This window comes from Pseudopodoces humilis, chromosome 6, assembly GCF_049639895.1.
Source record: "Pseudopodoces humilis isolate 2021_Gansu_Grassland_sample_001 chromosome 6, ASM4963989v1, whole genome shotgun sequence".
NCBI classification, from domain to species: Eukaryota; Metazoa; Chordata; class Aves; order Passeriformes; family Paridae; genus Pseudopodoces; species Pseudopodoces humilis.
Genome location: NC_142205.1, coordinates 24,901,890 through 24,927,390, shown reverse-complemented (window position 1 = coordinate 24,927,390; position 25,501 = coordinate 24,901,890). Strand labels below are relative to the sequence as shown.

The following is a 25,501-nucleotide window of genomic DNA, read 5'->3' as shown; positions in this document are numbered from 1 at the left end:
TTGTGCAAATTGGCTTAATTCTCTTTCAAATGGCAGGAATTCTGTGATCAAATTGTTCCTAAAACAGGAAAAAAGTACCAATGGGTCTTTGAATAGTATTATGTTCCTTATTGTACAGTATCTTCTTTGAAAGAAGTTAGAATTACATTTTGTTTCCCAATGTACACTTTTATTTCAATTAGGGAAGATAGATTCCAATCATTGTGGTGCCTGTCAGCACTGCAAGAGATCATGGTTAATTGGCTTACTCAGATGACTGTTTGAGATTGATGGACAGTGTTCATGTACAACAGCTGAGTAAATATTTTTTCAGTAGCCTTGAGCATTGTGGTTTTTATTATGGAATATACTTAAAAGTCAAACCCCATATTTCTGCTGTATTTCTTGTTACCATCTCTCGAAACTGAGTAATACTTCACTAGTACAGCTTCATGATTGTTCTCTTTTTTTATTCCCCAAAAATATTAGCTTTAATTGATTAATCTGGTTCTTGCACTTTCATTGCTGCTATTGGAAAATAGCTCTAAGCTTGTCTTGTTCAGAGAGATTTGGCCAAATACGTGCAATATTCTGCCCATACTGGGACATCAATTCCTTTGTTGTTCCTTTGCAGTTCCTTTGTTGGTCCCAATTCCTGTGAACAATTTGAAGGGAATGGTGAAGGGTGAGGGAAAATGCAGTTACTGTACAAGTGACAAATGTTGCTGTAGCCTTCTGAAACCAAAGCAGAGAACAGACATCTTTGCAGTCCCGACTTTAAACAGCATTCAGTATTTTTTTAATGTTTTCAGCTGCAGTTTACCAATTGTCCCTTAATAGGTATTAAGCCAGGAGAGGTACTAGAGGTTCCACACAAGTCACTAGGAAAATTTATGCTCTTTGCTGTATAGGATGGTCTTATTTCCATGTGTGATATAATATCAGTGCTATTATGTAAGGCTGCAGCCTTTTTGTGCTGTGATTGGTTCTTAAATTTTAGATTAGTTCATGCTTTAGGAAATACTGGTTTTGTATTGTACCATTGCATCACTTTAGCCACAGTTGGCATGGCTGCAGTAATGATAATAACCAATATAGTAATAGTACTACTACTACAAGTACTGTTTATTTTTACTTCAGTCCCCTGATTTCAGTAGAGTGTGCCAGCATACTGATCAGAAATCCTATTTGTTTTGTCTCAGATTCATAGCATTCACAACCAGAGCAATAATCAAACTGCCTCTGAAGCACCTGAGATTTCAGATGCATGTGCTCTGTATTTGCACAGGGCTAATTCTTTAATTTGTTAAAGAAATGGCAGGAGTGCTGAGCTGTGGACATGAATAGGGCTAGACAACAATTCTGAAAAAGCTTCCTTTTTATCTGTGGTCAGTCTGTCAGTGTGTTGTGGTAGTCTCTTAGTTTCTTGTGTTGCTAACAATTGATCTATTCAAGTATTGATGTGAATGTATTTCTTAAAGCTTTTCCTTTATTGCTTCTGCACAGTATGTCTTCCGTGGCCACATTCTCTTCTCCTGTGCTCGGTTCCTTCTTGGAAGTTTCATGCACAAAATTACTTTTCTGTGTCAGTTGCCTGCTATTCTGTGTGTCCTTTTGTCCAGATTTGACAATTGAATTTCTAAATTCTGTCTTGTCTCACTCATATGTGTTCACAGTTGTTTTGTTAGCTCTATATGGCAGAATCACAGCTTTGAAGCTTACAACTTTTCACCTCTTACACACTCTCAGTTGCTGTGAATAATCATGATTCTATGCCATTGAGGACTGAAATCCAAAAATTTTCTATGATGTGATGGATCTTAGAACCAGGAGTAGGGTCTCAGTTTTAGTCTTGCAAATTCTAAACACAAAGGGATTTAGTATTTCTTTATTTTTTAATCCATCACATTAAAACTCTTGTCCGAATTCCCATTGTTACGTTAATTTATGTCTGTAACCTTTCCAGTTGCCGTTTGGCTCCACTCATATTATCTAGAGATGTCCTGTAGATAGAATTTTCCACTTTTTCTACTGACTTATCTCTTGCTCAAGTTCTTCTTTTGTCTTCTCTTTCATTGGATCTCACACATAAACTGTTCCCTTTCACTTTCAAGGTACTTCAAAACCTGTCCTCAGCGATTTTTAGTTGTTGTTTTTTTTTTCCTCAAGAGGCCATTTCCTGCCTCAGATCTTGCTGGTTTCTGCTCCCATACTTTCAACTTTTTATATCAGTTTCTCCCAAGATGCCCTTTATGCTTGAAGGAAACTTTCTACAAATGTCTGCAAAGCCACTTCATTGTTTTTCTGTTTCTGTTTAAACTTACTTTTCCTTTCACTCATTTACCATTTTTTTCCCCTCTGTGAAGGTTACAAAATATCACAAAGAATTAAGCTGGTGTTGTGCTAAAGTTGCTATCTGTAATTATGCCCCTGTTGGCTTTCCAAATCTTTCTTTTTATGTTAAATTCAAGCCATAAGCTCTTCGCAGAGGTTATGTATCCTCTATAAGTAATTTTGAGTGACTGCATAGTTCAGTTGGGATCTGAGATGATCTAAACCAAGACTAACAGTAATGTAAGTATTACATAGCACTTCATTGAGAAGGTAAAGGTATTGACTAGTATTAAAGCTAACCCAATCAACACTTTTCTCTCTCATCTCACCCCAAAGCTGCACAGACTACTTGTCTGTTCTGAGGTATAGTTTATCATTACTTCCTGTGCCCTAATATCCTGTCCAAATACTTTGTCTTCTTCATCTGTGTTGTGTCCCTTGTGTCTGCAGCTAAGAGAAGATCCATTTAATTTTTTGTCTGTACCTCTTATCTCTGTGTCAGCTATAAGATAAATATTTTGAAGAACATTACACACCTGTTCTTTGTTATTAATTCTTTATCTGTCTGTCTATATGGACATAACGTCGTGCTTCATACTTGTTGAATAATTCTGCTGGCCTGGATTTGAGCTGGGTTTTTGAGAAGAGAGGCAGAGGGTGGCTTTGACTGTTGCAATAGCTTGTAACAGCTTGTTGCAATAGAGGTTGACCTCAGCAATGGCTCTTACCACAGAGGTTTCATGGCCACCTCCGCCACTGTGCACCAACAAAATGTGCTGTAATTCACTGGCCCCTACAAGCACCGCTGTCAGGGTCTGTGCTGACACTGCAAAAACTCATTCTCTCTTATAAGCCAGGCAGCCACAGCTGAGATTTTCTCCTCCTGGCAGATTCTACAAGAATTTCACTTTGCTGAGAGGGGAACAGTCTGGAAAGCCTTGTCCTGCAGCAGCACCTCCAAGCTGTTTACCAAGAGAGTAACCCCACCCCTGGAAAGAGTGTTGCCTTGCTCCCTTGGCAGTAGGGGTGGCTGCACTGACCATGTAGCTGCTAAGAAATGGAATATGCTTTTGCTAATAAGTGAATGCAAATTCACTGCCTGTTTATCTTGGCTTCCATTTTATTGTGGCTTTGCACTATTTTAAATTTTGCCGAGTCTTTCACATCTGGGTGCTTATTTAGACCACCATGGAGAATGCCTGTTTAAAACACTTTTTCTTGGGCTATTTTGAAGTGTGACATTCACCAGCATACAGTACATGCTGACTGAGATGTTTCCTTTTTGAATAACAGTAGTGTCTCTATTGTAGAGGTTTATCCCCACAACAGGTTATGCTCTTGAGACCAGTAAGTAAGAGACTCCTTTTAAGAAGGTCTTGATGGCTGTACATGCTCTTATATATTCTATATCTTGTACAGTATAGCAGATGATTGATGTTTGGAGCTGATTTCTGCCTCATCAACCAGAAAACCAAATAGGTATGCTATATTTCATGGAGGATGATGTATTTTACAGGAGTTGCAGAGTAGAAACCAGACAAGCCTGCTTGCCATCAGTGCTGGGATTTTGAACCATGTACATTAAAGACCAAAGAGTAACTGTGTAGTTAGTCTTGCTTTGAGAACAGTTGCACCATACTGAACAGCAAAGTATTACCTTCACTAATCATGGGAAGCTATAAAACTGTGTATGCTTGAGTAATGTATGGCTTTGTTGTTAAAGTTGCCTGTGAGTCCAATTTTGGCTAGAGTGTCTCTAATTACAGGAAGGTAAATGTAGCTGCTTAATTTAGAAAGTACAGTCAATGGAGCTGATAAATCACTACTGACAATCTCTAAGCCAAATACTTAATCCATTTATTCGTGGGTTTTTGATATATATGCATTTACATGTTTGGTGGTTGGTTTGTCTTTATTTCTGTAGGGTTTTTTTGTTTGCTTGGGTTTTTTGTTTCAGGCTTTTGGGATTTTTTTGGTTGCTGCTGTTGTGGGGTTTTGTTTTACTCTGAGTTCTCTTCTCTAGTTCTTTCTAGAGTTTAATGTTTGTCCATGAGAGCTACTGGCTGAAATATTCAATTTTCTATTGAAAAGTAAATCAAAATTTTTATATAATTTTTACCATGAGAATTTATATAGATTATGTATAATCTTATCTGCTTATGTATAACTTGCCTGCTTTCTCTCCTTGTGCTCTCTTCAAATGACCAAAATCTAAGCTGATGAAACAAAAGCATAGATTTTGTTGAAGTGCTTCAGTTACTCTTCTAGCTAGTCTTTTTGCTGTTGGCAAGATTTTAATGATAGTTTGTAATCTACTAAACATTGAAATAAGTCTTGCCTTTTATTCATATTGTTGTTTGCATCTGCCAATTTGCATGTTCAAAATAAGGACTAGATTAGCACAGATGCCAAATTATGGTGTGAAGAGTGAGATTTTTTTTCTGAATTGTGACTATGTTGTACTCCCTCACCTTCTGTAGATATGATTTTTATATTTCCACTTACCCTGTGCGTATGTTCTCATAGCATCCTCCAGTGTGATTATCTGTACAATTATAGCAATCTGACTGATTAAAAAACTCTGGAAGCAGACACTATGCACTTCTGTTCACTGCATTTCCTGCAGCCCTCAGCTCCTTCGTGGCTGCAGTATCATTAATGGAATATTACAGGTATGTATCAGAAGCACTGTGGTTTGTTGGATCTATTAGGTTTTACCCTAAGGTCAGTAAGTTCAGATTGCTTTACAGAGTAAACTAAAATGGTTTACTAAACCAAGAAATTTTACTTTTGCTTTGGTCTCAGTCATGTGGATTAAGTTCTGAAACCATCGTTGACCCTGAAGCAGCTCAAAAAATCTCTTTAAAGGGCTTTTAAAGTAACCTACCAGGGAGAGTAGCCACATTTTCAACATTTTGTTAAGAGAGGTTATACATCAAGGATAGGTTAAGTATTTTAATAAATTACTTTATAACCCCTTATTGATGTCCAAAGAAATTTGGGTGAGGGAAAAGGTAAAGGTTACGAGTGTTTATTGGCAGCACCCTGGGAAGATGAAGATAAATTGGCCAATGCTCGATGCTTTATTTTGTGCTTACCTCTTAGGAAAGTGTGTGGTTACTGATTTTGTCTATTACATTTTTTGTTTTTAAAATCTTTTCATCAGAATACTGAATTGATATTTGGTTTTAAATCATATCTCTTACTGTGGAAACATAGACTAGTGAAATGCTTTTTTTAGTTTCCCCTTCTTAATTTTTTTCCTGAAAAATTCCCTGCCTCACTGACATCCAATTCCAGTTTAAGGAATTAGAATGCTGAATACAATGATAAAATAACTGAAAAAAGTGAAGTCATGTCAGCTTGTTAGCTGAACTGCTTTCAGGGGCTCCATATGAAACAGATTTCAGAATGTGCCATTACAGGAACCTTGAGGTGCCCTTCACACAAAATTTTGAATCTGGAAGAACAGCTGGGGTGAGTTTCTGAACAAAGATGAAATGATAGGAATATGTTTTTATTAATTTTTCTATGAAATTCACTGGTCATTAGCTGCATTGTAGGTCTGTAGTTTGCATCAATTTTTTTAGTGCTGAGTTTGGTTTTGGGACTCTTCCTTGATTTTCTGTCTGGCCTCATGAAACTAGGCCACTTTCTCCTGTTCTCAAACAAAATGTGTTGCATTTAATGTAATCTAGCCAACAATTCAGCTACTTGTTACTTGCCTTCTCCACAATTTTTTTATTGTGGAATATCAAGTCAGTTGTTGGACTGTCAGGAAAAAATATCCAAGAATTCTTTTTTTCCCTTTGTTAGATTTTTTCCTGTCCTTATTGATATTATATTGGAATTTGTGCCATGCAGTTTATAATGAGAAAGAGTTTTGTTAGGTATCTGCCTCTCTCTCTTTCACAGCTTTCCAGTAAAAAAAAAAAAAAAAGAGCAATCCACTGACCTATTTTCAAGTCTGACTGCAATTGAACTGTTCATGACAATAAAACAAAATGACAGACAATGAAACAAATGACAAAATTTCATGACAAAATATTGAGGATTCTATTTAACCCCCTTCAGTTGCTGTTCCTGCTTTGTTTGAATATTTTTATTAAATATATATATATGATATTATATTATATATTAATATTTTTATTTATATATTAAATGACTTTCACTCACTTTCACTCAGGCTATGAATCTGTTTGTCAGTAGTCACAATTTGTGCCATGCCTGGCCCTTTAATGGTAATCTCTGATTAGTCACACTGTTCCCACCCTTTGGAATTTGTTAAGATCTTTTAGAGAGGAAAGAGATGCAGGAGGATTGAAGTTATCTGTAAATAATTGGGCAGGTGGGCACTTCATGCCAGCTGTGAAAAAAAAGTGCTCAGCAATAAAATCAAATGCCAAATGTGAGCCAATATGTGCCATTGTTCTTGAACCCTGTGAGGCTAAATATGAATAACCATGCATTCTGCTGTGGCTGTGACTAACGCAGCCATAGATGGATTCACTTTATTCTACGTGGCTATTTTGTCATTAGTTTAATTTGAAAGAGAGAGTAGTAAACCAATTTTTATGGTTGCACAGTGGCATTAAATGGTGAGTTTCATGAAAGACTTGTAGAAGTGATAGGAGTGTTAATGTTAAATTTTCTAAGGAAATAAGGAAAGCAAAATAGTTGACTAGAAATATTTGTTGCACTAAAAGAATATTATAAGTAATCTTATAAATATATGAATTTTGTTGCTGTTGTGCTTGCTTCCACAGTCTCTGAAAAAACGAATGAGCTTTCATTCATCTTGTTTTAGAAATAAAATACTCTCAGAAAAGACAATATGGTGATTTTTCTACCAAATTTTTAACAAATTTTAGGGACCCAGATTTCCCCTTCTTAAAAGGAAGTAGAAAATATTTTGAACTAAAAATGTGGTCCCAAGTAAGATGCATTTTGTGAAGGATATGTGGCACCTCAGGATGTATTATAGACCCTCAAAGACAGAGAGGTCTCAGGGAGGCATAGGATAAATAGATATGCTGAAGAAATAGGCAGTAGTGTCACCAAGGCTGGTGGTAGAAATGGAATAAGTGTTCTTGGGTGAAGTCAGAGCACCGTCTCTGAGTCCCTGCTGAAGAGCAGGGTGAGCTGCTGCTGCTGCCACTCACCATGAGGCTGCAAGCCCATGTCTTTCAGGTGGGATGAATGGTAGGATTATGCCTGTAGCTGGCTGATTCCTGAGGGAGAGGGAGAGAGATATGTCTGAGTGCAGAGGTGTGAGCTTATATATGGAGGACAGCTCTCTTCAGGTGTGTTACAAGAGGCTAGAACTTGGATCCTATTTGATATTCAGCAAGCCACTTGGAAACAAGCAGTTACTAATTTTCTGATGTTAAATTGGATTAATAATTAAATTATTGGATACTGAACAGTTATAAATGTACCATGAAATGTTCTTGAGGGTTTTTTTGTGTTTTGTTTTTTTTGTCCAAAAGTTTTCTAAACAGGACCTCTAATATATGCCATGCTGCTTTCATCTGGGATAGAACTAAGTTTCTCCTTAGTAGCTGGCACACTGCTGCTGTTTGGATTTAACAGGATACAAACTTACATATTTAATACTGAAAGGTAAAAGAATACAAGCATCTGAGTGTGCTGAGGCCATTCACTTGTTTTTTGTGTTCAAAATAATCTTCCTTTTTTATTCTAATTCATTAGGGTGGTTGGTATTCTATGACAAGCTGTGTTTTCTTGCTTGTGTGGATTTGCCTATAATATCTTCTCAAACCAGGCCTTGCTACTGTGAAGTAGCTGCTTGGAGTTGAACCTTCAAACTCAATCTTCACTTTTTGTACATTTTATCATGTCTGTTGATTTTGCTCACTTCTTTATTTTTCTTCCTATTCGTACTGTAAAGGCAATGCATAAATCTTTGTTCATTCTCTTCCATTAAAGCCCATTAAAACACTTCTCTGGTGAATTGCCTTGGGCTCTCCTTTATGCTACAGAAAGGCAAGTTTCATTTTCAGTTGTAATCACTACAAGTGACCACAGAAAGCTGAATTTTAAGATTAAACAGTTCCAAGGTTTTCACAGGTATCTGGAATTCTGTTTACAGAAAAAAAAATAAAATAAAAATCAAGGACTTGTTTTGACCTGCAGAATCTTTCTCTGATGGCAGTGACTCTCAAGAAATATGCAGAGTTTTAGAACAAAGTCATCTTAAAAATGCGTTTTTTGTAGTCTTTTTGTTCTCCCTGTCTCTCCACTGTTTGCCTCATGCATTAGTTGTTCAAAACATTTGAAAAACACTGAGTTACCACAGTTCAGGTGATAATTCATCTGCCATAAATCACAGAGCAAGAGGAAGCCTCCCTCTAGTGTATCTGTTTCCTGAACTTGCACTTTCCCATCTGGAGAGGTGAGAAAATTAGGAGAGATTAAGATAGTCCCAGAATATCTGCCTTGTAGTTCTCAAGGATGAAATGCCAAATTTCTCAAACTTTGCTGAGAGATGGGTGGTATCAGTTGCTGAAATTAGTGAAGAATCTGTAACTTTTGCAGTTGGCTGCTGTGGTTGCTTAAAAGGAAAATGAACAACAAAAAAAAATCCAGTCCAATCAATGAAGCCTTCAGCTTTTATTTAAAAACAGAATGGATTGACTACATGATGCATTTTTATTGATCAAGTAAACTAGGACTAACCCCTTTGGCTCAAGCAAGAGTGTGAACACTGTCTCTTCCTCACTTTTGCCTGTCCATTCAACAGCTGAGAGGTGAACAACCAGCACTGAGTGTTTCAGTCTGGTCTCCAGCTCTTTCCCTGCAGGGGAGCTGCTGAGTTTCTCATGGAAGCCCTCATGGTGCAGCTGTACAGGAAAGATCACGTCTGCCATCGGGTGGTGAGGCCAATGCCATTAAGGTCGGAGTATGGTCTGACAACATGGACAGCTGCTGCTTTACCTCTTTGTCTGAAGGGCAGAAATAACCGGCTGGATTCTTCAAAAATCAGAATTCTTTTATGCATCTGTATTGCTTATCTCTCTCAAGTTCTATTGTGTCAAGAATTATTTCATAAATAGGGGTTTCCTTTTATTTATTTATTTTGTTTTTCACCTTTCTTTTCTGGCCACAAGTCTACAGACGAATTTGATTTCTATTACAGAAGGAGCTTCCTTGAGGCTTTAATAAGTAAAGTGGAATTTCTTTAGGGAAATTTCCCTCCTGTCTGTGATTATGTATACTTTTGTGTGTATGTTGGTAGGTGTACAAGGCAGATGGTAAGAGATAGTTCTGCAAACTGTCATGTTTAATTTCCACATATTCATGAATTCTTCATAATCTGAAATTTCTTAAAAAATGTTAAATTGTGTGTTGAAAGGTGTGGGTGAAAACATAGAAAGCTTGCTTTATTTGATTCTTGAAAGATGTAGAGTATCTCCCTTAACAAACAAATAGTCTAACCCTGAAGTAATAAGGTTGCCCTTAAATTTCTGTCCAGGGCGCCCCGAGGTGATTGCGCTGTGCGGGAGCCTCCAGGTTTCACTGCCATCGTGTATCTTCTTCCTGAAGTACTCGGTGGGTGTCAGGGGAGAGGAGGTGGGGACAGAAGGCTCTGTGCATCTTCTGCCTCTCTTTCTGGGATCTGCTGTGCAAATGGTAACACCAAAGAAAATAGAGGAAGTAGCTTCAGATTTATATATGAGTCAAAAAACAGTTGGCTTGCAGACTTTGGTAAATGTAAACATAGATATGGTTGTTTCTCTGTTTTTAGGAATACACTATAGATATAATTTTTGCCCAGACTTGGTATGACAGTCGTCTAAAATTTAACAGCTCAATGAAGGTGCTTATGCTTAATAGCAATATGGTTGGAAAAATTTGGATTCCAGACACTTTCTTCCGGAACTCAAGGAAATCTGATGCTCACTGGATTACAACTCCAAATCGTTTGCTTCGAATCTGGAGTGATGGAAGAGTATTGTACACTCTAAGGTGGGTTTTTATTATTTGGGTAGAAAAAAGACCAAAATCCTGTTATGACCAGTAATATGAAAATAATGAATACAAATCAAATTCCTGATGTCTCTTTTGTTATAGACCACAGGAATTTTCAAGGAGTTGATTAAAAAAGAAAATAAAAAAGATAATTTGATCATGAATAAGATGAAATTCCTAGTATTGAAATATAATGCAGAGATGATTGCCTAAGGACAACTGAAGGGGATGGCAAATTTTCATCTCATTTAGGTACAGGCAAGATTTAGAAAGGGGTGTTAAATAGTATATAGCATCATGGTGGTCTCTCATTAATATACCCAGATAAATTAGTTTTGGTCTAAATACTTCATAATCTAATTTCCACCAAATAATATTCTGTAAGTAAAATATTAAATTCTTCAAATAATAAAAATTATAAGAAGTTTGATTAAAGCTAAGGCCCCAGTCCTGCATGTACTTCACAATGTATTTAGGCTTGCAAGCTATTAAAATCGACCGAGCTGTTCATCCAAAATAGGCATAAGTAAACATGTTGGTGATAATTCTACTTGGCAAATGGGAGACGCCTGTGCTGCTTTTAAGCTTAAGGCTATCTGTACTGATTTTTGAGTCACTTTTCAAATAGTTCTTGAAAGCCTGTAGTCTACAGAAAGTATTTTAGGGTCGTCTCTGTCATATTTTTTAAATATACCAGAAAGATCTTTTGGTATATATTTGATATATATTTTGGTAAATATTTGGTATTGAGCTGATCAAGAAGTAGTCTATGCAGAGGTTGTCATAAATATGATTTTACTCTTAAGAGCTTATTTATTTATCTATTTAAAACAAAAAGTGGCAATTTAATTGCTTTCTTCTCAATCATTTATTCTGTGTTCATATGCAGTCTATGTTATATGAACAATTTATAAATTTCTCCTGTATCGAATATAAGAATTAGAATGCTTTACAAGGATTCTCTTCACTGAATTTTTTCTTAGTATGCATCATTTGAGAGCATATAGACATCTCTGAAGAGCGCTTTTTAAATGGTTTATTATGCCAGTTGTTTATAAAAACCTCTAGAGACCCCCTTCTGTTGACATGCCAAGTTGTTTTTTTTCTTATTCTAATTAGCAATTGTAGAGTTGTACTTGGACTTTACCCTTCCATCGTCCATTCATTTTCAATGCAAAATTTCTTCTAAAGAGATTCAAAGTAACAGAAGGAAATAAATATGAGCAAAAAAAATCCCGTGAGCCCTCACAGAGCAATAGGTTAGAATTACTGAGTCAGAATATGAGAAATAAAGTGCAATGAGCTGGTAACAGAACAGCAGAACAGGCTTTCACCCAGCGCTGCAACGTGCAAACATCTGTATGGGCGAGGATAAGGCCTGAATTTAACCTAAGGGAAAATAACATGGAGAGGTTCATATCTTGCTTATTGATGGAACAATAATGTGATCTGACAGTGCTCCAGGTTTGTGCATTCCTCTGTATCACCACTCTTGTTGGTAATTCAGGGGGCAGACATGGTGGAAATTTTCAACAGCCTTACTGAATCTCCTCTGAGGGTAGCCCATGGTCTGTCCATTGCACCATCACTGATTTCAGATCTACTTGTGGTGCTTTTAGCACAAGGCACAGCTTGTTTTCTTTTTCTTTGAGTGGTTAACTATCCAAAAATTGAAAGTGGAAAGTAAAGGCAATAAATGTATAAATCATAGTTGACAAATTTGTAAAGCATCTCCATAGTGATGCAAGTATTCTGCTTAAAAGTGTGGGGACTCTTCCTTCCTCTCTCCCACTGTGTATGCTAAGAAATACACTTTTCCTTATAAACCTTTGGTCAGGTTGTAGCGGCAGTTTGTGTAGCATAAACACTTTGTTCAGAGACTTTTGATCTGAGACTATCTGACAGCATGTCTGAGAGTCTTTTCCCGTCCCTTCTTGTCTAATATAGAAGTACTGTACACAGTCAAGTATGTGAACATTCTGGCAATTCTTAAAGTTGATTTTAGAAGACATTCTGACTTTCTAACAGTGTTGCCAAGAAAGGAGGAGGTATTTTAAATGCAAAGAAGGCAGTTTGGACTCTAGCTCCTTACTTGGCTTACTAGTGAAAGGTAGCAGAATCAGGTTTTGCACTTACTGCTTGGAAGTCCTGTGGAAATTTGTGATAGCATTTTTAAAAGCAGGAAGTGATTTAGTTCAGACAATTATGAGTCTTAAACCAGTTTTAAAATGTTTATAAATTGAGAATTGTTGAATGCCTTAGACATTAAATAAGTAGAAACATTGCCTGCTTTTTTCCAACCAAATACTGTCTTCACCAGAACTGCTTCCATGAGTATAGAGCAAGTCCAATGTCCCCAACAATTTTTATCTTATGTAAAGCCACAAGATATGATGCCAAATGCAATTTGACTTGATTAATGTGTTCTACAAAAACTTCCTTTATGTGCCATCATAAGCTCCTCTCCTTCCCCTCTCTTCAGACCCTACTTTTTATCCCCTATTTCTTGTAGAGCTGAGACGTGCCCCCAAATCAATTGAAATCTTTGAAATGGCTTGAAATACCAATTGAAACAACACAGATCCTCAAGTTGCATGAAATAATATTTCTTGTTTTGTTCTTTGGTGTTAATGCTGGATGGTGTTTTACTGATACACAGGAGGCTATTCATAATATCCATTAATTGGCAAAATTTATTTCTGTGAGTGGTCTTTACTCTGTAGTTTAAAGTGTCTGAATTCTTGAGTATAACCTATTTTCTTCTCTTTTTTTTTTTTTTTTTTTCCTTTCCTTTTCTAATTAGGTTGACAATTAATGCTGAATGTTATCTTCAGCTTCATAATTTTCCTATGGATGAACACTCCTGTCCTCTGGAGTTTTCAAGCTGTACGTGGTAAAACACTTTTTTGTCCTCTTTACATTCAGGCTTTAAATTTACTTAAATTTTGGCATCAGGAGAGCAAATGTTTATTTTTTAAAGCCTTGCAGTGAAAGAAAGAGCTGACCATTCATGTTTTGACTAGATTTATTGCATTATTTAACACACTAATGAAGAAGTAGAATCACATACATTTTTTCCTACTTTAGAATAGTCTTATTGCTTAGGAGTCTAATACAATGCCTATTCCAGTTAATGGAAATGCATTGTCCTGGATAAACTTTGTTTTCTTATGCCTGCAAGACTTGACAGCTTTGAATTAGTTCCATATGGTATACTTAAAAGGAAAATTACTATATGTCTTCTTTAGCCTGCTTCTGTAAATGCTGAATCAGTATAAGAAGTCCTTTTCCTTTCAGTGGGACTTTGTATGAGCAAAACCACAACCTTCAAGCTCTGTTTTTTTTGATGCACACTATGTTTAGAAAGAAGTAAAAAATCCTAGGGAGCTGTGCTATTGTAATCATGGAATCTTTAAGGTTGGAGAAAAACCAGGATCATCAAGTCCAGCCTATGACTGAACACCAGTTTCCCAACTAAACCACAGCATGAAGTGCCACGTCCAGTTCTTGAGCATCTCTAGGCATGGTGACTCCACCATCTCCCTGGGCAGCCCGTTCCAATGCTTCACAACCTTTCAGTGATGAAATTCTTCCTGGTACTGAGCCTGAACCTCCCCTGATGCAGACATGAGGCCATGTCCTCTCATCCTGTTGCTGGCTGCATGGGGGAAGAGGCCAACTCCCATCTTGTTACAGCCTCATTTCAGGAGGTCTTCCCTAAACCATCAAATTATGTACTAATAAGTGTCTGTACTTTTAAGCTCTTTCTGATCATTTAATGATAATGTAATGACACTTATGTTTTAATAGTGATGATTCTGAGCCAGTTTTTTTACTGGAGTTCAAGAATACCATGTAGATACCTTCTAAACATTTGTATTTATGTGGTTTTTGATTGATCTTGCATTTACCTAGGCTTAAAATCGAGGCCATATATTTTCTGGTTAAATTTTAAATGTGTCAGAAAGACTATTTATTGATGGTCTAAGATCCACTTTATTTATACCTCTGGTTTAGTTTATAAGTAACTTCAGAGATCAGAAAACATGCTTTGGTACATTCTGTGGCTGAATGTTTGATTTATTTTGTTTTATTCTAGATGGATATCCCAGAAATGAAATTGAATACAAATGGAAGAAAACCTCTGTTGAAGTGGCAGATCCAAAATACTGGAGATTGTATCAGTTTGCATTTGTAGGTCTACGAAACACAACTGAAATTTCTCATACCTTGTCTGGTAAGGCAAAGTGTTGAGTTTTATTTTATGCAATATCTATTTAGATCAAGACTAACAGATGAAGATACAACCGAAAACCATACTAGATGTCAAATAAATATTTTTATTCTTTTTTTTTAATTTTTAGGTGATTATATTATTATGACAATATTCTTTGATCTCAGCAGACGTATGGGATATTTTACTATTCAGACATACATTCCTTGTATACTCACAGTTGTTCTTTCATGGGTGTCATTTTGGATCAATAAGGATGCAGTTCCTGCAAGGACTTCTCTGGGTAAGAATGTCTTTTCTTATCCTTGAAGAATCTGGTACACCCAAAGAATACAAATGGTGCAGCAGGGAGTAAGTTAACCACAGTTTATTCCCCTTCAGATTATGATCATTCTCTCTCTTGAGCTGCATCATTGGGAGTAGGAGAGTCCTGCTGTAGCTGCATGGCAGAGTTTAAGGAAGCAATACTGAGCATGGAGATCCTGAACCAAGTCTTGTGGGTCTGCTGTTGCTCTCATAAATACATTTTATCTTCGTTATGTATTTTTTTTATCATCTCCACGGACTGTCATGTGGCAATTATTAGTCTGACACTTAGCATCATGGAACAAATGAAGTCATTAGTAGCAAAAATGGTGAAAATCTGGTTTAGTTTTTTTTTGTTGGGTTTTTGTGTTGTTGGTATTGGCTTTTTGGTTGGTTTTTGTTTGGTTGTGTTTGGGGTTTTTTTGTTTGTTTTTAACAGAATGATTCAATTATTTTTGACCCAGGATAGGACAGAAAATTTGCAACCAAAGTTGCACTTCAAGCAGTTTAGCCCATAATTCACAAAACCATTTGCTTTCACTATAGACAGTACTGAAGTGTGTTGCAAGTTCTAATACAAAGATAATTCTGTGTTAGTGTCATCTTGGCTGACCTATTTAGCATGGTGTCAGTCTGCTGAGTTTGATGTTTAAGATTCATGTGCTGCCTTGGAGAAAAGTTGCAGTTCCCACATAAACCCTGATAAATGGGTTCACAGAGTGCACAGGACACAGCTTTGAGCTTAGCAGGGACAGATGCTCACAGTAGAACTAGTGACAGCAGCCTGATCTGTTTTGGGGGAAAGCTCAAGAGCTGAGAGTTGTGTCTTAGAAAATTAGACATGTGAGTTCATTTTCCTCATCAGTTATGGATGATAACTGTGAACACACTATTCCCACCCTACAAGATCATTTACTACCAGAAGCATGAGTCTACACTTTGATTCCCTGCCTTTCCCACTGAAACTGGACCATCAGCAAGCCTGCCACATTAATGAGTCAAGAGAGATAGTAAGCAAAAATGAGCATGGCTCAATAGCCTGATGTAAAGGTAAGGGAAGAAAATCTAAGTCTTGGATCCCAACTTTATATTATTTGAAAGTGTTGAAAAATTTAGTGAAGAGAGTCTAAGTCTTGAATAAATAAGTAAAAATTACTTTTGATAGTTTTAGAGCTTGATGCAGAAATCTCACCAGATTTCTTTGACTGACTGATCATTGAGCATCACTGTGGATTCTGACTAGTTACAATGCAATAGTTATAACAGGAAAAAAGTGTTCTGTTAGTATCCTTCTAGCTCTTTGTCCAGTTTTTTCTTTTTACAAAGTACTTTTTATATGCCATGAACCTAGAACTCTTACGTCATGTTTAAGCTAAAGTTTTCAAGCTCTCACTTCAGCAGTACTAGCCTTCATCTACTCCAGATGAAATACAAATATTTGTAATATCTTATTTACAGCTCCCTGCAGGTAACTTTGAACTCCTTTCTTGTAAACACACAAAAGTCATCACTTGACAGATTGTAGGATGACTTTTCTTGCATGCAAATGTTCTGGAGAATGAGAAAGAGAGTACCTGTCAAATGGACACAATTTTATGGAAAGAGAAATTAATACAAGAAAGCCAAAACTAAGCAAGGTTTGTTATGGCAGATAGCTGTTTTGCTGTTGAAGGTTTGCTCCCTCTGACAGCCCCATATGCCTTTCACATAGCAGGAATTTTTCCAAGGCTGGAAAAATTTGTGTCTCTTTTTGTCCTCTCTGAAAGGAAGTTGATACAGGGAATGGAGGGTGGCACTTCCCACCCGGAGGGTGTGTAGGGTCTGCTACACTGAGAAGGCTGGACTTTTTTCTCTCATATGTATTGGAAGATCCTGGAAGATTGTGGTTTCCCAGAGCAAAAGTTTTGAGGTGATTGCAGATATTTAAATATTTAGAAATACAGAGAAATGCCAAATCTATCTTTAAAAGTATCTGGTGGGAGTGAAGAACTTTTGAGGAAGTCTGTGGTTATATGTTTGCCCTTTTAGGCATGTAGTTTCATTGGGAAATCTCTTGGAAAAACAATAGTGCCTTCCTGCTGCAGAAACAGTCCATATCAACCAGTGATTCCATGTTTTGATTTATGAGCCATAGACAGCTTTAGCCTAGTGCAGTGCTTTTTTTGTTTGGTTGCTTGTTTTTGGGATTTTTTTTTTCTTTGTTTTTGTCTGTTTTGTTTTTAATAATCTTGTGCATATAGATGACAAATTATTTGTATGTTCAAGTACTGCATCCAAAAAGAAAGGTCACACCTTAATTTTGGACTAATATGTAAAAGGCTTTGCATCTCCCTGAAACATCAAATATAAGAAGAAAATGTTAACGCCTCATAAATGCTAAACTAATGAAGGGTGATACAGTTGAGATTTTGAACACATAGCTATTAAGGCCAGTTTGTTCTTTTAATTAGCTTGTATGTAATTGAATCAAGGGAAACATTTTCTATTACTTAAGACAGTGTTGAAAGCATAGCTGGTAACTTAGAGAATGAGACCAGAAAGCTGTGAATGACACCAAATTTAATTTTCTATGTCTTTTTCAGAAGCAGAAAACTGGAAATATTATTCAAGTTTGCTGTGTTTACCAAAAGTTTGAAATCATTGATAAATAATGCACCTTTTAGTTCTGAATGCATCCTTTTCAACATTTTAATCTTTTGATCTAAGGGACTTGTGCTTATAAAATTTGTGTGCTTATTTGTACCTGTTTTTCTACTATATTTATGTGCACATTGTATGTCAGATTTATAAAATTCCACAAAATTAGTGTCATTGTTTATTTGGTGTGTGTTGCAAATAGAAGGGATTTAAAGGGTAGGTGAAATGTGCTGCTTTCTCTATGATCCCATGGAGGCTGCTGCATCCATAAGGGTGGATTCTTGCTCTAGCAGCAGTGCACGTGGATGTAATCAGTGGTGAACCCACTGACCCCTCCTGTGGGTCAGTTCTTATCAGTGAATTAAGGGCTAATATGACTTTTTTCTGTGACAATATGATTGATTACCCATGCATTTCCCTCTTTCTGTCTTTTTTTCTTTCTTTCTTTCTTTCTTTCTTTCTCAAACAGGGATCACAACTGTGCTGACCATGACAACGCTGAGTACAATTGCTAGGAAGTCACTCCCAAAGGTTTCCTATGTGACAGCAATGGACCTTTTTGTTTCTGTTTGCTTTATTTTTGTGTTTGCTGCCTTGATGGAATATGGCACCTTACATTACTTTACCAGCAACAGAAAAGGGGACAAAGGAAAAGAAAAGAAGGCAAAATCTAAGCCATCAGTAAGTTTAGTCAAACAAGGAAAAAAAAGAAATGCAGAGTGGTTTTATTGTAGCATTCATTTTGAAAGACTGCTTCTTAGGTAGAAAAGTTATTTTTAGTTTAAAGATAATTAACACTGATATTTATTTTTTTCATTTTTTTGCAGTTGGGGGCTTATACTAATTGTGTAAATGCAACTAGTGAGCAAAGGGTTTAGATGATTTCATATATGTGAATGGGGACACATGAGCCTAAGGTGGAGAGTGGTTTGATATAATATTCCACGCCCTTGCTGCTTCTAGAACTGCCCATGAAGTGTGTGCCCACAGAGATGGTTTTGTAGGGGCACAGTGCTTCTGAAAACAGCACCTGGCAGAGAGCCACAGCTAGAACTGTAGCAGTAAAGATGATGTGAATGGAAAGAAGGTTGAGGATTTCTTTGGATCTGCATCACCTAATTAAGTCTTGCAAAGCTTCGCAAAGGAAAAAAAATTGCTTATTATTCGCCAGGATTCTGAATCCCACTACAGAAATTCTATCTTAACTCTTTTCTAAATTGGCTTCCATGTTCCCTTCTGGTTAAATAAACCTTCTGCTTTTACAAGTTGATGTTCTTATGGTAAACCTCCACACATCTCAGGTTCAAGTATTATTCAGTTTTAAGAGGCTTTCTTTTTGTGTAGTAAGAATACTGTAATTTCCAAAGAAATTATTGTTGGAAGTCACTGCAAATATTTAAAGGTAAATTTAAAGTAATAAAACATTAGAGAGAATAAGAAAAAGGAAAATGTTATAAAGTCCCTTTACAAATCATCTCATCAAAGGAAGCAGGAGCATACCTGAACCATAATACCAGTTGCCTTTTCTAGATGAAGGCTGAATACCAGCTCTGTATGAGGTGAAGCAGAAATTGATATGAAATTACAGAATTTCAGATATGGAGTGTGGAAATCGTGTTATGAACCATATCCATTCTGCAACTCTTGTCAGCAAGAACTGGTGCCCCCATTCTAAGCAGCACTGCTGTGGGCCTCACTCTTATGTGAGGCTGCTGGGGCTTGATGCCAGAGAAATGAGATCCCTTAGGATTCACTTGGTGAGCTGGTCCAAGGGGATCAGCTGTGTATTTAGGACAAGGCTAGTGGTGAAGTGTTAATTCTTCCCTGTGCTGCCTTGGTCAGACATCACTCTGATCCTCAGGGAATCCTCAGGGATCCCTGAGGATCAGGGAATCACAGTCAGGAAAACTGGAAAATGGAAACCTCAAACCTGCCTCCTGTTGGAGTGGTAGAAACAAATGTGGGCACAACAGAAGGGGCGGGATGCAGGCTTTGGCAAGGGCCACAGCTGAGTTATGAGGGTAGAAGGTAACACAGGATGTGGGGCTGTCGCATGCCAGCACGGCAGATTCAATTTCAGGTTGCTGCTGCAACGAGGTCTCAGCAACACTTGATGAACAGGGAGCTGAGTAGGTCTACTCTTGGCACAGCACAGAGAATGCAAAGATATCGGCAAGTACTGCTTTATTCAAACCAGGCAGATATTAAAGACCAGCTGCTGACAAATCAAAAGACACTGAAGTAGTTTGCAAGTATGCTCTATTGAATGAAATAATGACACTTTGCAGAATCTGTTCACACCTCACCCATGTGTGCAATAATCTGCCAAGTGCTTTGAGATTTTCAGTGCATGTGAAAATTTTAAATGTAGAATAATGATGAGATAGAAACTATGCGACTTACGGAATAAATAGCTGGAATTTGCGCTAAGATTAAAATTGGCAATATAATACTAAAAATGCTGTTCAGTTGTGTTTTTCTGGGTTCTTAAATGATGCTTTATATTTTTAAGAAGTTGAACAAAGAAATCTTTTTGCACAAAATTCTTTATACATGTTATGGCTATAAGACCATACAAAAATAAGAGATTATGCTAAAAAAAAAGGGAGAATTAATATATACTTTAATATAATATAATATAATATTATAATTTATATAATTTTTATATTATATATTATATATACATATATGTATAATTTAATATACTTAGATGCAAGGATTCTAATTTAATATGAGTTTTTCTGGTAATGTTTTATAAAAAGCTGTGACTTTTCTTGTTCCAAATAAATAGAGAAGGTATCTAATTAGTTAATGGGAAGTTATACCATTACAAATCCTTTCATTTTTTTTTTTTTTCCTTTTCTTTTTCCCCTGTTATTTTTGTCTAAGTCTTCTATTAATTCTTTTAGTCTTGCAGTTATGGGTATGAAACTCAAAAAAACAGTTTAATTTTAGAAGTCCGTTTAATTCCTTCTGAAAACTCATTTACAAGTGATTTTTTCCTTGTGAATCTTGGCTTGCATAGATCTGCTATTTCTACTGCAAAATGCAATAAATGGTTACTATTCCAGGAACTGATGCCAATAAACCACAATAAATGATCTTGTGAAAAAAATTGTGAGATTGTACAAATGATTACAGCAGTTTTATCTTAGAAAATATGTGCTGGCATCATTCAAGAAAGGTAGTATGAATTGGCTTATGCAAATCCGCTTTAGTAAGGATAATGAGTTTGGGCAGGAAAGATTAAACTTAATTAGTTGTGGATCTTGTTCTGATCATCAATTCACCTGAAATGAATGTATCACCTGTGCCATGATCCCCACAGACAATGGCTTTCTTTTGTACTTGTATTAGTGTTATTGCAGAATAATTGGGGTTTGATCCTATCAGAGTGTATTATAAATGATACCACAATACATGGAATTTTATCTACAGTTTCAGTAGGCATATCCATAAAAAAAACCAGCATGTACTTCTATATCTACATGTTGTGGGTGTTTCGTTGTTTTGGTTTGGTTTTTTTTTGTTTGTTTGTTTGTTTTTTCAGTTTCTGCCAATTTATATATAGACATTTTCTTGTGAGGTGTTGGTCTTTTTTCCTCTTTTCCCTCACATTGCCTCTTACACACATTTATATATTTCCTGTAGGTAGTTAAGCCTACAGGATGACTGTGTCTGCCTCTCTCAAGCCACCTCTTCAGACTTGTAATTCAGTAGCCACCTCCAGTCTGTGCTGGTGATGTGAACAGTGGAAAGCAGTACTGTAATTTTTGATTCTCCCATGGTGTCTCTGTGTTGAGGATTCCTGTTTTAACCCACTAGTAGAAACAACTCATGCCATAAATCTTACATAGGCAGCAAAACCAACAGTGAGAAAATGTTTGTAAAACTAGAGTAGGTGTGAATCAGAAATAGGAATCTTTCTCTGTTTATCTTCAGCAGAATAAAGATTTTTTTTCTTAAGTTCAAAAAATTTGAACTTATTTTTCATGTTTTATAAAAATAAGCCCTCTTTGCAATGCCTCAAATTAGGACAGAAGCATGCAACTCCTGTTTCTTGGTATTGTCAGTATTTTATCATAGCTGAAAATAATAATGAGGTCTGTTAGGATGATAATTAGCTCCCTAGGTCATCATGTATAATAAATTTTGAAACAGCAGTGTGTGTGAAACTTTCTCTGGTAAAGACTGCTTAAATAAAGCTATTCGAAAACATGGTGGATACTGAACTGCATTAACACCATCCCTTGGGATATTGTGTAAACTGCCCCTGAAGTGAAAGAATGTCACCTTAACAATGTATAGAGGTCTGTGTACTGGCCAAAGTAATTCCCAGGAAGAGGGACAAAAGTGGTTTAAAGCATAACAAGAAGTTAAATGATGGCTTGCCACTTTCCATATTTTTTTCATATGTTTTCATTTTCTATCATGCATAATTGGTTAAGAGAACTTAAATATCCAGTTAGATTTTCTCACTGCTTCCTTTCCTGCTGGTTTATGCCCTTACATGACAAAATATGAAGAAGAGAGAGACCACATATAAGAGTATAGTAAATGTAACCCTTCTCTTTGGTCTGAAGATTTTAGAAGAGATGCCAAATGTGGGTTGAGGTGGGGTAAGTTGAAAGGGAATTGTAGAATAGTTTAAAACAGCCATGAGATTTAGAAAGAGAAGATAAAGGAAGATGAAAAAAAGAGAGTATATTTTGAAACAATTAGAAAAACAAGGCTGATGTGTATAAAACTGTGGAGAAAAAAAGAAATAAAAGGGGGAAATGTGGGTTGTGTTAGTGTAAGTAAAAAGAAGATGGAAAGGGAAAAGTTACAAGTAAGGGAATAGCAAACACTATATGTACTAGGCAATAAGCTACCCAGATTTTTTCAATGAGAATTATATTACACTCTGTTTTTATCAGATACAAGAAGGTTTTTATACCCACAGAAAGTGAAAGTAAGAATTAAGAGCTGAATTAATCAGTGACTTGAGTGACATTCTCCTAGGGAGTCATGTCTTGGATTTTAAAGGGGGTCTTATATTGTTTAGGGGTCTAACATCTGAGGGTTAGATGGTGTAGCCTGGCCTTACATGTCTCAGTCTGTTAAACTTCACCAGTGATACTGTGCTAAACCCATTTGGTTTTCTATTTTTGTGAAAATGTAGCTTCCAGAAACACATCCAGTCTCCTTCTAAAGACTCCAAAAGATGGGAGGACCATCATTCCTTTGTTAGTGATGATTATAGCCTGCTTGTGGACTTGGTTGTGACCCAGTTGTTAAGAAGTGACTGACTTCAAAATGTTTGTCTGTGTTGTGTAGATGGGATCAGCTAACCCTGTCTGTGTAACTAATTAGCTACTATTCCCAAATCCCAGCACAACCCAATTTTCACTGTGGCAGGTGAAAGTCGTTCATGATCTTTTGCCTTCATGTGCTAATTACATACAGCAGTTCATAATTTTCTAAGCTCCCCAAACTGTTTTCTTTAATATAAGAATTTCTGTATTTTGTACTGAAGCTGATTATATTGCTAGGGAAAGCCTATGGAATTATTTAATGTGAGGATAAAACCACACAAAACTATATTTCCCTTTTTTTTTTTTCCTTAAGAAACCATCTGCAATTGCTGTTCGACCTGGATCAACACTAATTCCAATTAATAGCATTAATCATCTTCCTGAACGTGATGATGATTATGGATATGAGTGCCTAGAAGGAAAAGACTGTGCTAGTTTCTTTTGTTGTTTTGAAGACTGCCGCACAGGATCTTGGCGACAAGGAAGAATACACATCCGTATAGCAAAAATTGACTCCTATTCTCGAATCTTCTTTCCAACTGCCTTTGCATTGTTCAATCTTGTTTACTGGATTGGCTATCTTTATCTGTAAATTTCAGAGGTTTGACAAACTCAGAAAAGAAAAATACTAATTGAATAGTTATTAATACGTTTAACTGAGCAAAGATTAGAGCTGGTCCAAAATGACTCAATTTGTTTGTATGCTTTAAAAATTTGAAACAATGAGAGGAAATATGGTGATGTAGTCTCCCTCTTGTGATCAATTGTAGAACTGATACTGGTATTTTGAAGAGGTATTGTACTGGTATTTTAAAATAGATATCCCTAAGATTTGTCTTTCCTGAACACACATACATTTTTTCCCAGCTCTAAGAAAATGCAGAATCACAGGCTATGCTACTTAACTGGACCATCCTACCTAAGCTTTCAATTTTAATCCTAAATGATAATGCAGAAGGATTTTGTAGCATCTCTTACACCTTTACAAAGAAAGCCTTAATTAAATGGGATTAGTTACTCTCATCCATTTCATCCATAAGGTGATGATTTTATTAATCCCTAAATTTAAAAAGTTGAAATGGAACATTTCTCTTTTCAATCAGCCATTTGTTCTCTCCAATATGTTAAAAAGTGTGATTAGATGATAATTAATCAATTCAGATTTATACAGAATGCAGATACTAGAGCAGCAAGGAATGGATATAGCAAAATACCGAAGGATAATTCTGAGCTTGTCTTATCCTGACCATGGATACAGACTTTTGGCTTTCAATCTTAGATTACATTTATATCTGTTCTCCATTTCCTGTTACTTCACTGTTGTGAGTTCCCCGAAGTTGTCCAAGAGATCTACAACTTTCAGAAATTCTTATCCAGCTGCCATTGCTTGCTCATTCCATGGAAAACAGACTGGTGTTGGCCAAGGTTCTGGCCATTAAGCATAACGACCTTCACATACTCAGTGTTGGAGAAAAAGTCATAACCCTACGTTTGGAAGAATTTGTATCAACAGAAGTTGGAAGGCCTGTAACAGTGCTATGGTCATTGTACTCAAAATCACTGTGCGAAATCCCCAGTCCTAAGAGCGCAGTGTGTGATCTGGTCCACTTTGCATACAGCCTGGTTTTGTACATTTGGTTTGCTACTGCACAATGCTGCTCAGTCAGCCAAACCCAAGTGGTATTAATATATTGAATGTGTGCCATGGATTGCTGGGTAATTGCCTTCTTGAAATTTGTTTGTTTCTAATGGAAAAGATTTGTTATGGAGGGGGAATTAAAAGAATCCTTATGCATTGTAGAACCTTCTCCAAGATGGGCTACATCGCCCCAAAACCATAGGACCAGTTCTCCATCCTTTTTGTGGTGAGAGCTTTGGTAGAAATCCTTCAGTAATACTTTTTCTGGACTGACTTTTTGGTGTTGACTATTGCTGGCTGACAGCATTTGATATTTCATTTCTATTTCTAAATCCATAGTCTTCATTATGGAAAAGTGCAGTCTTTCCTCCTTTCTCCAAAAGAAACTGGTCTCAAGTGAGCTTGCAAAAATTGCTGTAAAATTAAGATATGCATTAAGTAAAAGTCAGCATTACACAGAAGACCTTACAGATCTTTAAAGAGGATTTAATGGGATTAGCATTTGGCTGTAGGTAAGGATGTTCAGTACTAAAGATAAAGACATGATTAATAGCTAAGAATAGAAAATGTTACATGAAGGGCTCCCCGCTCCCCCCAATATTTCTGCTCTGAATTTCTCATAAAGGATTACTGTATTTATAGTCTAGTTGGTAACAGGCATAGTAATATATGATATACAACACACATTTCAGAGGAAATGTTACTCCAGTGTTCAGCCCCAAAGTTTAATAGAGAATGTGAGATAATGTGCAGTTGTACTACAAGGAAGTGCGACAGAAGATCCAATTTTAATGTAAACTTTATTTCAGTGTTTAGCTGATGAAATATAGGAGTGGTTGAGAGAAAGCCCAGATGACGAGGATGGCTGGCATTATTTGTGGTACGACCTCTCTGAGTACCAAGCTCTTCTGACTGTTGGACTGAGCATAGAAGTGCAGTGTCATTGACAACAGTGATCTGCTATAATTTATTGGTTTTTTGGAGTCTCATTTTCACAAAATCTTCAGTCCAAAAGAAACATGTCAGTTTTAATTCCATAATGTAGGTTGATGCTTTTTGACAGCATGTTGAACACATTCCTCT

General features: G+C 36.5%; 1 protein-coding gene across 1 annotated transcript in view; it reads left to right on the top strand.

The window, feature by feature from the left end:
* GABRG1 (gamma-aminobutyric acid type A receptor subunit gamma1) overlaps positions 1-23,371 on the top strand; it is a 54,055-nt gene extending 30,684 nt beyond the window's left edge. The window contains exons 4-9 of the mRNA XM_005517738.2: positions 10,082-10,302; positions 13,109-13,191; positions 14,405-14,542; positions 14,670-14,822; positions 17,952-18,163; positions 23,093-23,371. Coding sequence (XP_005517795.1) covers positions 10,082-10,302; positions 13,109-13,191; positions 14,405-14,542; positions 14,670-14,822; positions 17,952-18,163; positions 23,093-23,371 — 1,086 coding nt within the window. The remainder of the gene's footprint in view (positions 1-10,081; positions 10,303-13,108; positions 13,192-14,404; positions 14,543-14,669; positions 14,823-17,951; positions 18,164-23,092) is intronic.
* Positions 23,372-25,501: the final 2,130 nt, after the last annotated feature.